The 13,744-nt window shown below is 48.6% G+C and overlaps 1 protein-coding gene across 1 annotated transcript; it reads right to left on the reverse strand.

Moving 5' to 3' along the window:
* Positions 1 to 2,719: 2,719 nt before the first annotated feature.
* Positions 2,720 to 13,360, reverse strand: LOC129383355 (uncharacterized). Its single transcript, XM_055067816.2, has 6 exons — positions 12,992 to 13,360; positions 11,151 to 11,358; positions 9,663 to 10,024; positions 6,978 to 7,343; positions 5,441 to 5,812; positions 2,720 to 3,451 (listed from the first exon to the last, which is right to left on the reverse strand). The coding sequence occupies exons 1-6, from the start codon at positions 13,298 to 13,300 to the stop codon at positions 3,386 to 3,388; spliced, it is 1,683 nt and encodes a 560-aa protein (XP_054923791.1). The 5' UTR covers positions 13,301 to 13,360; the 3' UTR covers positions 2,720 to 3,385.
* Between the last annotated feature and the right edge of the window lie 384 nt (positions 13,361 to 13,744).

Consider the following 13,744-nt stretch of genomic DNA (forward strand, 5'->3'; position numbering starts at 1 on the left):
TTACGTCTTAAGCAAGTCTGCATCACACATAAGAAGTTGTAATGGAAGAAGAATAAGGACGCGCTAGTTGAGCAATAAACGCGTAGACGGGGAACCAAGGGGCCTTCATTTTCTCTTCTTCCCGTTCATTGCTTAGTGAGAGCTTCGACTCAGGCAAGTTTGATGCCGTCAAGTTGCATACGAGGGTTTATTGGTCAGCTGCATGCTCTGAAAGAAGTGCACGTGCTACCTGACGCCATCAGTCGCAACGATGTTCCACATTCGCCGCCATGCCCCCGCGTGACGCTGGCTAACACTCTCAGGTTTCTACCTCGTACATAGCAATACCGAAGAATGTGGACTTGGGGAAAGGCACCGCCACAGCACAATTCGTAGTGCAACGCACGCCTAATGGGGAGGTCGTGGGCCAGCAAGAAGTTCTTCTTTCCGTCCATTTTCCTTTCCCTTTGACTTGTATCATTTCTACACTTCGATTAAGAACTATAAGTAATTTCTCCTGTGCTTTCCTTGGATTCATTGTGTGCCGGCTTCATATGGAGGGAGTTGGGCAGTTCACTTGCGACATGTAAATAAATCAAATCCCGTGACATTATGAGCCCGAACCACAGTATAATGATGATGCATGCCGCGTAGTGGGGCACTCCGGAATTAATTTCGACCACCCGGGGTTCTTTAGCGTGCACTCAACGCACGGTACGCGGGCGTTCTTGCGATTTTCCTGGCCCCCCCAGTTTTCCCTCTTCAACTAAAGTATGAGGAAATGCACAACTTGACAACAGTGCGAAAACGCATTGATCACGATGGAAGACAAAAAAAAAATTACCGACGATTACGTTACTTCCTAATGCGAAATTTGAGCGCAGCAAATCAGCTGTTTCACCTTTTCGATAGATTGAGGCAAAGAAATCGAGCAACACATTCACAATTCCACGTCAACGCAAACGTTCACAACTGGACCCTTAATGCCATATTGGCCTCCGCCGTGCATCAGTCGTCGCACTTGCATGAATGGGATTCGCGGAGATACGAGTCTTACACTCACCGCATTAAGTTGTGGAAGGTGCGCTGGCCTCGAGGGATATTTGTAACCGCTTGTTGTCGAAAAATGAGGAATGTCACCTTTCCGCACAGATTGCATGCATGAAGAACACAGTCTGAATTGACACAAGTCCGAGTTGGGAAACGCACACCGGAGATTCTCACGGCACGTATCCGGAAGCGGTTTCACGTCATTTTGGAACCAGAGCCGATCACACACTGAACACACACTTCCAAACGGATTGTCTGTAAACTGTCGCCGGAAAGCATTTGTTGCACCCTGACTGTTTGCGAGCCTTTGTTTGCGTTTGGCCTCGGCCTCGGCCGCGCGAACGGTAGAGTCTTCTCTGCGACGGCGATGAGCTTCTGCTTCAGCCTCGCTTACTGCTGGTTGCTCTCGACGGCGGCGATGAGCCTCCGCTTCGGCGGTGCGAACGGCAGGGTCTTCTCGGCGGCGGCGATGAGCTTCTGCTTCAGCCTCGCTTACTGCTGGTTGCTCTCGACGGCGGCGATGAGCCTCCGCTTCGGCGGCGCGAACTGCAGGGTCTTCTCGGCGGCGGCGATGAGCTTCTGCTTCAGCCTCGCTTACTGCTGGTTGCTCTCGACGGCGGCGATGAGCCTCCGCTTCGGCGGCGCGAACGGCAGGGTCTTCTCGGCGGCGGCGCTTAGCCTCTGCTTCGGCGACGCGTACTCCTGGATCATCTCGACGGCGGCGACGGTAAGCTTCTGCTTCGGCGGCACGCACCTCTGGATTCTGACGGCGACGGCGCTGGGCCTCTGCTCTGGCAGCTCGTTTAGCAGCAGCAGCAGCAGCAGCAGACGGAGGACTTCCATCGGTCGTCTCGCTCATGGCTCAGAAAGAACTGGCAGATAATTTCGCAGTGGCGCACGGCAGCGGCAATTTCGGCTCGGGCGGTGCACATATACAGATCCGCCGCCACCGATCTGGCTCTCTGATTGCCACCGCACAGGGGTTGCATTGGAGGAGGAGCGAAGAAAGGAATTAAGTTCGAGCCGGCGCTTTGACAACCGGAGACTCGCAGGAAGAGGGGGGAGGGGGGCAGCGTGTACACCCAGCGGCAAACGATGGGGGCAGAAGCGCGCGCAGCAAGCGGACAACACGATAAAGGGAGGAGGGAAGAGATAGCAGCGACTGACTGATGCCGCTGACGCCGATAGTGAGTCAACCCCAGCTGCGGAGTTGGTTTCAGGGACAACGCCGCCGATGCCGACACAAACAATATGATACCCTCGCTTCCGCAGCGCTAAGAACCAGGTCTAGCCGTGGGAAGGTGGTCGCGTATTCGTCGACGTGCCGGGGCCTACGTGAAATAACCGGCGCGTCGGCAACTGAAGAGCACCCTATCCGCCACACAAGAACAGGGGGGGGGGGCGGACCCTTTCCTCCTCTTTCTGCATGGCGGCGACGGTGTTCTATGCAGTTACGTTATCTTGACTCTCTAGCGGCGTCAGCGGCATCCAGCGGTATCAGTCGGTCGCTGCTAGCGCTGGGGGGATGAAAGGGGGGCGGAGCTGGTTACGAGGCCGACGACAACGCCGACGACGACGCGAAACCCAGGAACGGACGCCAAAGAGCTGCGCTCTAAAAGGAAAATCCCGCTATACATACACGTTATACTGCTAGCTTCGCGGAACTGAGAGTAGTGCTTGCCGGTTGGTGGAATAAACGCCTTTTTATTGGCGGACACACTACAAACAAGCCGTTGCTCCTGCTAAGCAAACACCAGGAAAACGGTAAATCACGTATTACCGTTGTCTATTTTCGCAATTTTTCGATCAGTGTCGCGACTTTCGCATGCAGTCAAACTGCACAGTCAAGCAAATCAGCATAGACATTAGAATCCTAAGACGCATGCAGCTTTGGCAATGGTGTAGATGGTAATCTGCCCATTCTTTCATTTATTAACCAGTAACCCATTACCCACGTACATATCAACAAAATCAAAATGAGGCTCTGAATAAAGCCTCCTACGCCACAGACAACCCATAAGGCGTCGGTGGAATTCACAGGAAAGTACCAAATGTCTGTGAGGCTTGGACGCAGCGTATGGATTTGGCAGACGGGAGTGAGTTCTGCATCGCCATTGCGTCCTTCTTAGTGCTGCGCTCGTGTTACCGTGTAGGCATGCGCATATTATCGACAAACTGAAGGTCTTCTCTAAACAAAGCTTGTTTCAATGGAGAATGTCCTCAAGATTTCCCTGTTGGCTTGTTCATGGATAAGTTACCACACCTCGCCGTATTCGAAAAAAAAAAAGTTGCGGTGGCCTATTAGCTGGTGGTTGCTTCGATCGCCGCATATAGGTTAGGATGTTGTGCGTTCCACCTAGGGCTTTTTGGGCACCGATTCGCTGGTGGCTTGTAGGGTCGCCGTGATGAGATTATGTGGTGCCTGCGGTCGAAGAGCAGAGAGAACTGTCAGTTTGGTGCTCAGGGAGTATTTCAATCTAGAAACTACGGCTAATACTAAGCTACACTAATGATTTGTATTGGGGGAGCTTCGCCCACGATTGATGAAACTTAAACGCAAGGTCTAATTAGATAATTCAGTACATCGCAAGGCAGGTCAGATTGGCGTGCGAAGTTGTTTCATCGTTGCCTGCCAGTGGAGGTACCAGTTGAACCAAAAGAAAAATAGTGAATAGTAAACATTATCACGAGGATGTTAGAGACAATTATAAAATGAGGACTGATACGACGATGCTGCTTTTATGGTTATCTACATGTTAGCTGTGGCCAAGGTCCCGAAGACATGTCGCAGTCCCCCTGGTGCAACAAGGCAAGATAGGGTGCAAGGTAATGATAAAAAGTAGCAGTGTGCGAATAGTACTTTTTGATACCCAATCAAATATGGATATAATAGTGCCAGAAGCGAATCGAATCGAATATCGAAAGCTTCTTGAATAATCTTCGAATAAGGAACAGCCGCTATCTTAGTTGATGTAAAATGTTGTTCACAACGCAGTATTCATAACATTAGCAAGTTTCTGTCATTACATAGTACGTTATGTAGTGTCGTTTATCAAAAGCACAAATGCAAAAATATTAAATTATGGGGCTTTACGTCGAGAACCCCGATCTTAGTATGGCGCACGCCATGGTGGGTGACTCCGGAATAAGTCGGACCACCTGGCGATCTTTAATGTGCACCTAAATCCAAGTACACGGGTGTAATGGAGCCTTAGAAGCAAACAAGTAGTTTCTTCGCCTGCACAGGGCTCGGCGCAGCTCTGCGCACCTTGTAAAGTATGGCTACCTAAGTGATGTGGCCTGCTGCACTACGGCAGTTCTCATGTCCTATGTCTGTACTATGCGCGCAGGGGGAGGGGGGATTTACCGTACTTTTGCTGCAATTTTATGTTTGGTTGGGCGCAGTTGACGTTTTAAATTGATCAAGACGTATACGAAAAATACTTGCATTTACGAATAGTGAATACTCGATTCGAAGACCGACTGGAATCGGTATTTATTTATAGGTATTTACACTATGGGGGGGGGGGGTATTTGTTATCCGAAACTTTCGAATCGCATCCCTGCTAAATAGAGCACGGAAAGCGAATGAACTTTAAAAAAAGCGCATGTTTGCTGGCTTCGCAAAGCTTAGGGGAGTATGGGCATGTGCCGAAATAATGTTGCGATGTACAGTCTGCCAAAAATGTTTACGGACCATGGAATTGGAGAAAAACTCAAAACCTGCGCAGCCTCCCAACGCAGCCTCGTCTTCGTATTTCCAGTCTCTACTAGTATACTGTTCACACATGACAATGCGAACAGCATTGTGATGTGCGGATTTACTGGCTACTGTTACAGGCTTCTTGGAAATTAAAAGCTTTTTTGAAATCCCGCGGCCTCTAAAAGTTCGTGGTCGACTATACGTGTACGTGCCAGGAGAGAAACCCTTGCAAACAAGAAAGCTCACAGAAGTCAATTCCTACGCATGGTGGCCTGGAGCATGCAGGCTGCACCTAGAAGGTGTTTTTTGGTTGACTTATACTGGAGTGCCGAAGTCGCGCTTCTTTCGGATGGTTCTGTGCTGATATGTACGCTGCATAGGTACGCTAAAGTCAGGCCTGCATACGCAGTTGCTATGACGATGCGACCGCAAGTTTGTTAGTGCCACACGTGCGATTATCTTTATGAGCGCTCCAGTACTATCCGATGAAGAAAACGCACATACACGTGCAAGATAACTTTTGCAATTGTGTCTTGCTCGTTTGACTTCTTTCTTTTTTTTTTGGGGGGGGTGGATATCTTGAGGTATAGGATGGTCGATACACCATTAGATCTCTCCCAACATACCTCATGCAACGTATACATGCAGAATCGCACTCTAATCGGGACGTTTCGTCCACAACGCGTCGGCGTGTCGACGCTTTCTTACTCTTGGCTTGTCCGAATTTCGGCGCTGCGATGGGAGGCTGCATCGGGACGCGCTCGACGCCCTGCGAACGAACATCGCTCGCAGCTCCTGGACATTTAGGTCGTCCGAGCTCTTGGACCGGCTCCCCGACGACTGATCCGCCGCTGAGGGCGGAACGCTTTTGGATGTGTCAGACGCTGGCGCTGCTGACGGCGGTGCAGTACAGCCAACAGAAGTCGAAGCCGTAGCCCCCGAAACGGTGCCGCCCGCAGGCGACTTCGCAATCTGTCTGTGTTGGTTGTTGTGTTTGGCTTCCGACATCTCTGCTTGCAGCCCTTTTGCGGCCGTGTCGATAGTCGAGCGTCCATCCGAGACGACACCGAGGAGTGGGTTCTGCACGTATAAAAACAAAGCTATCAGGTTTAATCTTCCATAGCAACAGAAGGACTATGAGAGACTCCGGATAATTTCCGCACAGTGATATTGAAGGTGGATTCGAAGCACGGTGCACGAATGATTTTGCAACCCGTGACCTCGCACTCCCCAGCAATGAGCAATGGCTACGGAGTTACTATTACAGGTCTGCAGGTGCATAGAGCGGAGGCCTGCCTTACCTAGGTAAGCCCGTCTGCATTTTCCATACCCGGAAATAATCGAAATAATGAAGTCCTCCATTGCGTCTTTCTATGAAGAGGCTTTCAGCAATAAACAAGATTTAGGACGCCAAGAGTAAAGGCACTGGACACTGCTGTATCGAGTGTCATGTTATTGTTATAGTGTTTTATTAAGCTAGAAATGGTTTAGCAATGCGGCAAGCGATTACCAAAGACAGAAATTATTCAAAATTTTTAGCAAAGATGCGTAAACACAGATGTTACGCACAAGCCGGCACCGCGGCCCGTTAAAATTGTGCCTTGCCTACAGCTAGACAGCTTTAATAGAATGGTTCCGGTACGGCATAGCATACCGGAACCGTGGCATAGCATTGCATAGCATAGCTTAGCGTAGCATGGCGGTTGACGTCGAAAAATCACTAACTTCTTTGGCGTGTTAGTACGCCATATGGGTTGTGGTTTCGACCGCATTGCTTCGGGATGGGCCCACATTTTTAGATTGAGTTATTTTTGGGTTCTGCTGATATATCTCGTTGAGCAAAGTAACAAACAGTTCTGGTGCCGGTTTTAGGCCCGCGCAGTTTGAGCAAGCACACCTATGTTTAATTTTGGCATTTTCGCGCTAACTACGCATTATTACTACTCCGTACATATATCTACGCTTAGTGCTTCTTTTTCGACCTAATCGTGCTTTTGACACCATTTTTGTCGTACTACGCGCAGTAGAAGGCCCATGTTGCCTTATGTCTACTAAAGTGGTCAGAAAGCCGCAGTCAGATGCCCAGATAACAAACCCCACATTAATCGGAAGTCTCCAACGAACACCTTGTTTTCAACAAGTCAGAGATAACAGCGGGCGTGATGCTTTCAATAATTTTGCAATAAAGTGTCACTTAGTGTCATTGTCACAGTGACACAAATTAAAATAGGGTCTGGGATCGCACCTGCCTGTTATCAGCATTGTGCCGCTGCGACTGGAAGGTGGACTGGGACGCGAGCGATGCCCGACGCACGAACATCGCTCTGAGTTCTTGTACACTTAAGTCGTCCGAGTCGCGGGACTTCCCTGCTGACACGTGACCTGCAGCTAAAGGGCGTCCGGTTTTGGCGGCGTCGCATACTGCGGCTGAGTTTGCAGATCGTGTCGCAGTTCCACCAAAAGGCTCAGCAACAGTCCCTGTGGTGGCAGCATCCAGTTGCGGCTTTGCAATCTCCGTGTGTTTGTCATCGTACTTGTGTTCGACTGTCCCTCTGGAAGCCACATCTATAGCTGCAGGTTCCTCCAAGAAGATGTCTAGCTCTGGCGGTACCTGCAGTTTCGTGAGGGAGAGAGAGAAATAAATATTTTCCACAAGACATAGGTCGGAATGCGTGAGCGCGTATACTATCTTGCTACTCTAGACTGAGGAATTGTAATCTGGCGAATAAAGCCGTAATAGATCATGATTACGATGACAATGACCAAGAAAAAGTAACTTATGCAGGCACAAAACCTTGAACTGCTGTTGGACGTGGGTGTTGCACACAAGTACTTTTCTGAATTCTAAACTTCATCATCTAAATAATGTACTCTGCGGCATATCCAGTTTGGATGTCAACTGTTGCAACAAGCAGTTCAGTCAAATCCAACAACGGGCTGCTACGCGGACGATGTGGATTGAACAGCCCAAAGTGTAGGGTCCGCCAAAACTGTTGCCACTGCGAAATGCTCAAACTGGGACCTAGATGCCACATAAAGCTGTATAATTCATCAAATAGGCAACAGCAGTTCGAGGTGAACATTTGACATATCAGAAGTGCGTACGACTATATAGCAGCCGTTCTTTGTGGGGTTTCCACGTCTGCAGCCTTTTCGAATCATGAATTTATGGTGGAAAGTAAATCTTTTGTGCATAACTGCAATAAACACGTTGCTTTAGTGAATAAGGCTCTGTAATAAGCAGTCTGCATATTCAGTGTGTTCCAGCTTACGTTAGCCGAGCTTTTCAAGACAAAATATAGAATACACGAGGTTGCAACCAATGGAACTAAGTCAGCAGTGACGTACCGAAACAGGAGGGCTTTTTTGTAATTGTACTAAGAATTACTAGATGATGTTATTTAACGAACTTCCTATTTACTGAACTTAAGGCGCGAAATTTGATATAAAAGTATTATTTGTGTTCTAAAACAGCTGTTTTCAGTGTGCTATGTCTTCCGCGCTATAAGGAAAACGCGCGAAATGTGAAAATAGCCACATGATTACACATATGCACTTCTCGGCACCAGCGTTCCCAGGCGGGAGAATTCGCTCGCTGCTGCTGCCGCTGTTTGTTACGGCAGCGTTTTGACAGCGAATGTCCGCACTCATCGAGTGAAATGTTTTTGCTTGCGTGTGCGCACGTGACAGCAGGCTTGTTAATTTAGCTAGTAAGCGAATGTTCACAAGTTTATACGGCCGATAACACTGCTATCATTACTTCGTATAGATTAATAAAAGTTTGCTATCGCAATTGATGCTTCGACTTTCGGGTGATACCTCGACGTTTTATTGCGACAGCAATTATGTGGACGCTGTAGGCGCATTTCTACTGTCGCCGACAGAGTCGCTGTGAGGTTCCGTATAAAATAAAATCGCCGCCGCGCACTGTCTGCTGTATGTGCGAATGAAAGCGCGCGAGGGTGAGCCGGCGATCGCGGCTAAATCTCGTGCACGCTAGCGAGGGAAGCGGAGACGAAGCGCGCCGTCTTCCGTCGCGCGCAAGGATCCGGCGGGAGGGTAGGGAAGGGAGGCGCGTTCTACTCCGGGCGGCCCGCGCGCCCACCTAGGCTGCTGTATCTTGAAAGCCATCTGCAACGGGGACAGAGTCCGGCCGCGCGCTGCGTTTTGATACAGCGTCTCGTATCACATTGATACGAGACGCCGCACGAAGGTCAATTCACTCGCTGATGCTGCCGTACTTCCTGGCTCCAGCGTTCTACAGCGAGTTTCCGTGGTCATCGAGTGAGATGTGTTCATGATTGCTTGTGCGCGCGTGACACCATGCTTGTTAATTCAGTTAGTGTGCCTGTGTTTACAAGTTTACACAACCGATAAAACCCTTACGCTTACATCGTATAGCTAAATGTGTACCATTTAGCTATCGCAATCGATGCTTTGCCTTTCGGGTGAAACTGCGACTTTTGGTCGTCTACTTTCATTCCCCTTTAGCTTATCATTTCTACGCTTCAATTAAAAGCAAGTAATTCGTCTGTTTTCCTTGGCTTTATTACCTGTTGGCTTGGCGTGATTGTATATTTCTTGTGCTATATATTACCGAGTGCAGTGGTCTGCAGCTGTAGCACCTGGTGTATGTGAGGCCATTTGTTCCCTCAGAACTGCTAAAGCGTACTGTGCAGCAATGGCGAATATAAATTGTATGTGCATTCTAATAAATCGAAAATTCTGATATACGAGAGTTACGCTCGGAGTTTTTTCGTATATTAACGCTATGAACACATATGTAATGATTATAGAAGTGATGTGAAGAAATGAATGCACAACTCCCTCAGCAATTTTGACCGTCGAGTAAAAGCTGCATGCCTTCAGGGTCTCGACGAATCGTAGACACACCGGTGAGCATGTAGAAGTGCGTAGAAATGTGTCATACCGAAGGTTTGTCAGGGACGAGGCGCCGTGGATGGGAAGCGCACGGCGATGCGCGCGAAGCCTGGCTTGCTCCTCGACGGTCCTCCTCGACGGCCGGGTCGTGCGCTTCGTGGTTCTTTTTCGATGGTGGGCTTACAGCCACAGGACCTGCGCCTTCACTGCCACGATCTAGTGGCGCAGATTCTACAGCCGCTTCTCCGCGGTGAGCCGCAGATGTGGGCGAAGAACGGGCTTCGACGGGCGAGCTTACAACTCCCGGTGACGTATTCTCTCCGCTTGCTTCGCCAGACAGGGTGACGGGCCGTCTCCCTTTCGGTACATCGGCGTTGCGGTGCTTGAGCTTAGACTTGCTTCTCGCGGTGGCTGCGTTGACGTAGACATTTCCTCTAATAAGAACAACTTTCAACAGACTACTTATTGAGTGATTGAATAGTCTCGGCCTATTGGTTCAAGTGATGCCTGATGATAGAAAACCAGCCATGGTAGCCCGGGTAGCCCAAGCGTGCTGCTGTATCGAGTGAAAAATCCCTAGTTCAATCGCTTTAAATCCTCAATAATAAGCATGCCTACTGCAAGTGGCACATTCCTACTGAGATCCTCGGGTGTTAAGATAAGTCTAATTCGGGTTCAACCGAAGCTTCTGGATCTGTTTTCTTTTAAGACCGGCTTTAGATTTGAACTTACAGAAATGAAGCGAGCAATTGATAAGTTATGCATTTAGGCAAAGCAGTGCTTGTCGCATGAGCTTGCGCGCCTGAAGTGATACACGAATTTACCCAACAAGCACTGCTTGGCACTACGTGGGATACCTGCGAACTGTGTTTATGAACTGTTTTCCCAGATAACTGGGAACTGTGTTTATGTGAAACTCTGCCGGTGCGTGTTTCCAACTTTGCTTTTAGCCGACGCATTGATTCGCCGGTGAACAAAATTTATGTTGCTACTTTCGCGCATTCCCCGAAATGTGTATAGGTCACAATTGTCTAATCGCTGCCTTTGTGCCACGTGAAAATGAACTCGGACGACAATGAGAATCTGAGCTTTCTCCTAAGCTTCAGCAACGTGACAGTCTGGGAACTTTGGTATTACATTTTTGAAAACTGTAATTCTGTATTTCTGTATTTCTCACAAGGACCCGCAAGCTTCACAGAAGGGTTGCATCACGCTTACACCGTCCCCTCTTGGTTATTTGAGGCACTCACTAGCAAAATAGTGACAGGCAATGTCTGTGATACGAATTCTGGCCTTTCAAAATGTACGTTGCGCATTTTCACCAGTAAATGGCTTTGTGGTATCAGTTGGCGGTTTCAAATACAAATACTCTGAAAATCACGGAATGAGGCTCGCTTCGGGGCCCCTACGAAAGACAGCCTTTAAGAAATCTGTCATAAACATGCGAATCACACAAGTTGGTATAGGAAGTTGGCTATATTTAATGGCACCGGGAACATGGAACCAAAATACTTAAAAGCAATGAGGTTCTACTTACAATTTGTGACGTCCGTGGTTCGTGAGTTCCGCTCGTGCTTCCTGTGTTTGTGCTTGCGTTTATGGCGACCGGAATTCCGGGTATCCGATTCGGGCGACACACCTGCCGATAATGGACTTTCGGGCGATTTCTCGCTGTCCTTCGCCACGTGGTTTGGCTTGCGCACTGGGGGCTCGTCATCAATAGGACCCTCGACGTTGAGCAGTTCCTGCGTGATTATTTTAGGCATGGTGCTTTCCAGATGTGAGCCATTTAGTAACCTATCTGCACATTTATTCATCAAACAATCCAACTGCCAATATTGGTGGTCACCCAGCTGGCCAATGAAGCAGGCTAATAAAGCCAGTCATACCACACCAAATAGGTAAAAGCTGAAAAAAACCCACCGAGCAAAATCAAAACGATCACCAAGCCGACATGCCTCCAGGCTGGTTCGCTGGCTGTATATTATTTTGTCGCGAGCTATGCAGCAGCTATGCTGACATGGCCTAATTGCACTAACACTTGTAGGAGGCCGGATATTCTAATACTGGCATCTATATCAACCAATATTTTCTAGAGCGCGTTGTGTAAAAACCCGAACTTGCGTACAATAAATAAATAAATAAATAACTAAATAAATAAATAAACCATTGTTTGACTAAATGAAAACTATAAACATCACTTACTATGATATCCAAACCAACTCGTACATATGAGCACAATAGGCCCTATACTGTAAAACTATTCCAATCTACTGACGTCAAATGTACGTAACCGCCAACGCAAGCACCGGGTGGTGACCCGCAGCGTAGTCTGAACGGCCCAATCAAACACTCTGCTTGTTTATAGGAGGCCACATTTGTTTGATTTCAAAACGAATTTCCTACATCAAGTAGTTTTTCTTATCGAATGGGCTGACAAGAGGCGAGCACGCTCAAGTGGAGAGGTTTTCGATCGAGCCGAGCCAGCGCAGTTAAAATAGATACCCGGATGAGGAGGGTGGTGCCGGCGTCTGTGGCTGGTTCGCTTCCCCTTACTTAGCGTATCATGACTCGTCAAAAATCGCGGCAGCGTTCAATGGAGGGTTAAGAATGCCGCTAAAACGAATTCTCAGCTAAGAAGAGTTGGCAGAGCGATGTCGTTTACCTACCGAAAAAGCTCGATGACATTATACTGCCACGCATAATCTTTTGTTATACGCAAATAAATACATGCTTTCCGGCAGGTGCGAGTAGCCAGTGCCTGAGCGATCGGCGGGCATCCATCTTGTGTTACTTTTGAAATGGGGCAGTCTCCGGCTACTAAAAAATATTAGTATTGTTCGGCGTAACAATGTATCTTCAACACGTACCCGCTACTTTGACACGCTGAGCTTTCGTGGTTTTGTGATGTCGCCTGACAGACAGGTGAAGGGAGAGCAGCTCAAAAACTATTCACCAATAGTAGATGGGTAATGACGAAAAGCGCCGAGTCAGAAATAATTATTTTTCTTTTGTTCGGTCTAATAATGCCGTATCAGTGTGTACACGTCACATCAAATGGGGAGCTATCGCAGTTTTCGTGACGCGTGTCAGACAAGTGAAGCGGGGGTGGCACGAAATGTTTTTTTTACCAACCCGCGAAGGCTGATTGGAATTGCAATAGACGTGTTTGAAATAGCTTTACCTTATAGCACCCAAAGTCTTCCTCCAGTAGCTTATGCTACGCATGGTCTATCGTTGCCTCTAAATATCTCTAAACAAAATCCCAAAATGTGTCTGCCTTGTAATTTCTCGCGATGTCTCGTGCGACTCCCAGTGTCTCGGGTGACACATGACTGACAAGGTTCGCTCGAACGTGCATTCCACCTACTCGCTTACCTGAGCCGGTGGCAAAGTGACCGGGGCCGCTGCCTGGCATGCGCTGGAAGCCGGCTTGGCGTCAGCGGCGTCAGGCAGCCCTTCGGCCTCGCCCACTTGAAGCTTGATGTCGAACGACGTCAACGGCGTGGAGAAGCGCATGGCGAAGCGCATGGCAAATCGCTTGGCGAGGTGGACACCTCGCTGACGCAGGTTGCTGACGCGCTCTCTGCCGTTGAACTTTCGCATCAGCAGCACCACGAGGAGCACCAACAGCAGTGCGCCCAAGGCCACGACGATCGTAGTCAGTGAGTCTCCCAACACGGTCATTCAGGGTCGGTCACTGATCACTGTGACGAGCATACACTACCTTGGCCCCAGTTCATACTGTCACCTAGAACCAAGAGACTTGATTGCGGCACACAACGCGCACACAAGATTAGCGAAGCAAATAGGCTGACATTGCCCCAAAATTTATACGAGTGTCACTGAATGTAAGAAGGCAATGACAGGTCCGTTTCGGAAAAAATAAACTATGTTTTCACGTCAACATATTCTTCCAGCGTTGCCAACAATAGTCTTGTGGTCTACTCAGCTTCTTGGGTCCCTGGTTGTGGATTTGTTTGCATCAGGCTGCTTTCGTTGAATTACCATGACCTAAAGATATAAGCGACTTTATGATGGCATGCAGGCAAAAGAATAACGATTCGCCTTAAACAGCGGCTGAACGTGGAATGATACTGTTACGGTCCTTATCAAATAGAATATAAGTCG

The sequence above is a fragment of the Dermacentor andersoni genome, chromosome 8 (assembly GCF_023375885.2).
Source record: "Dermacentor andersoni chromosome 8, qqDerAnde1_hic_scaffold, whole genome shotgun sequence".
NCBI classification, from domain to species: Eukaryota; Metazoa; Arthropoda; class Arachnida; order Ixodida; family Ixodidae; genus Dermacentor; species Dermacentor andersoni.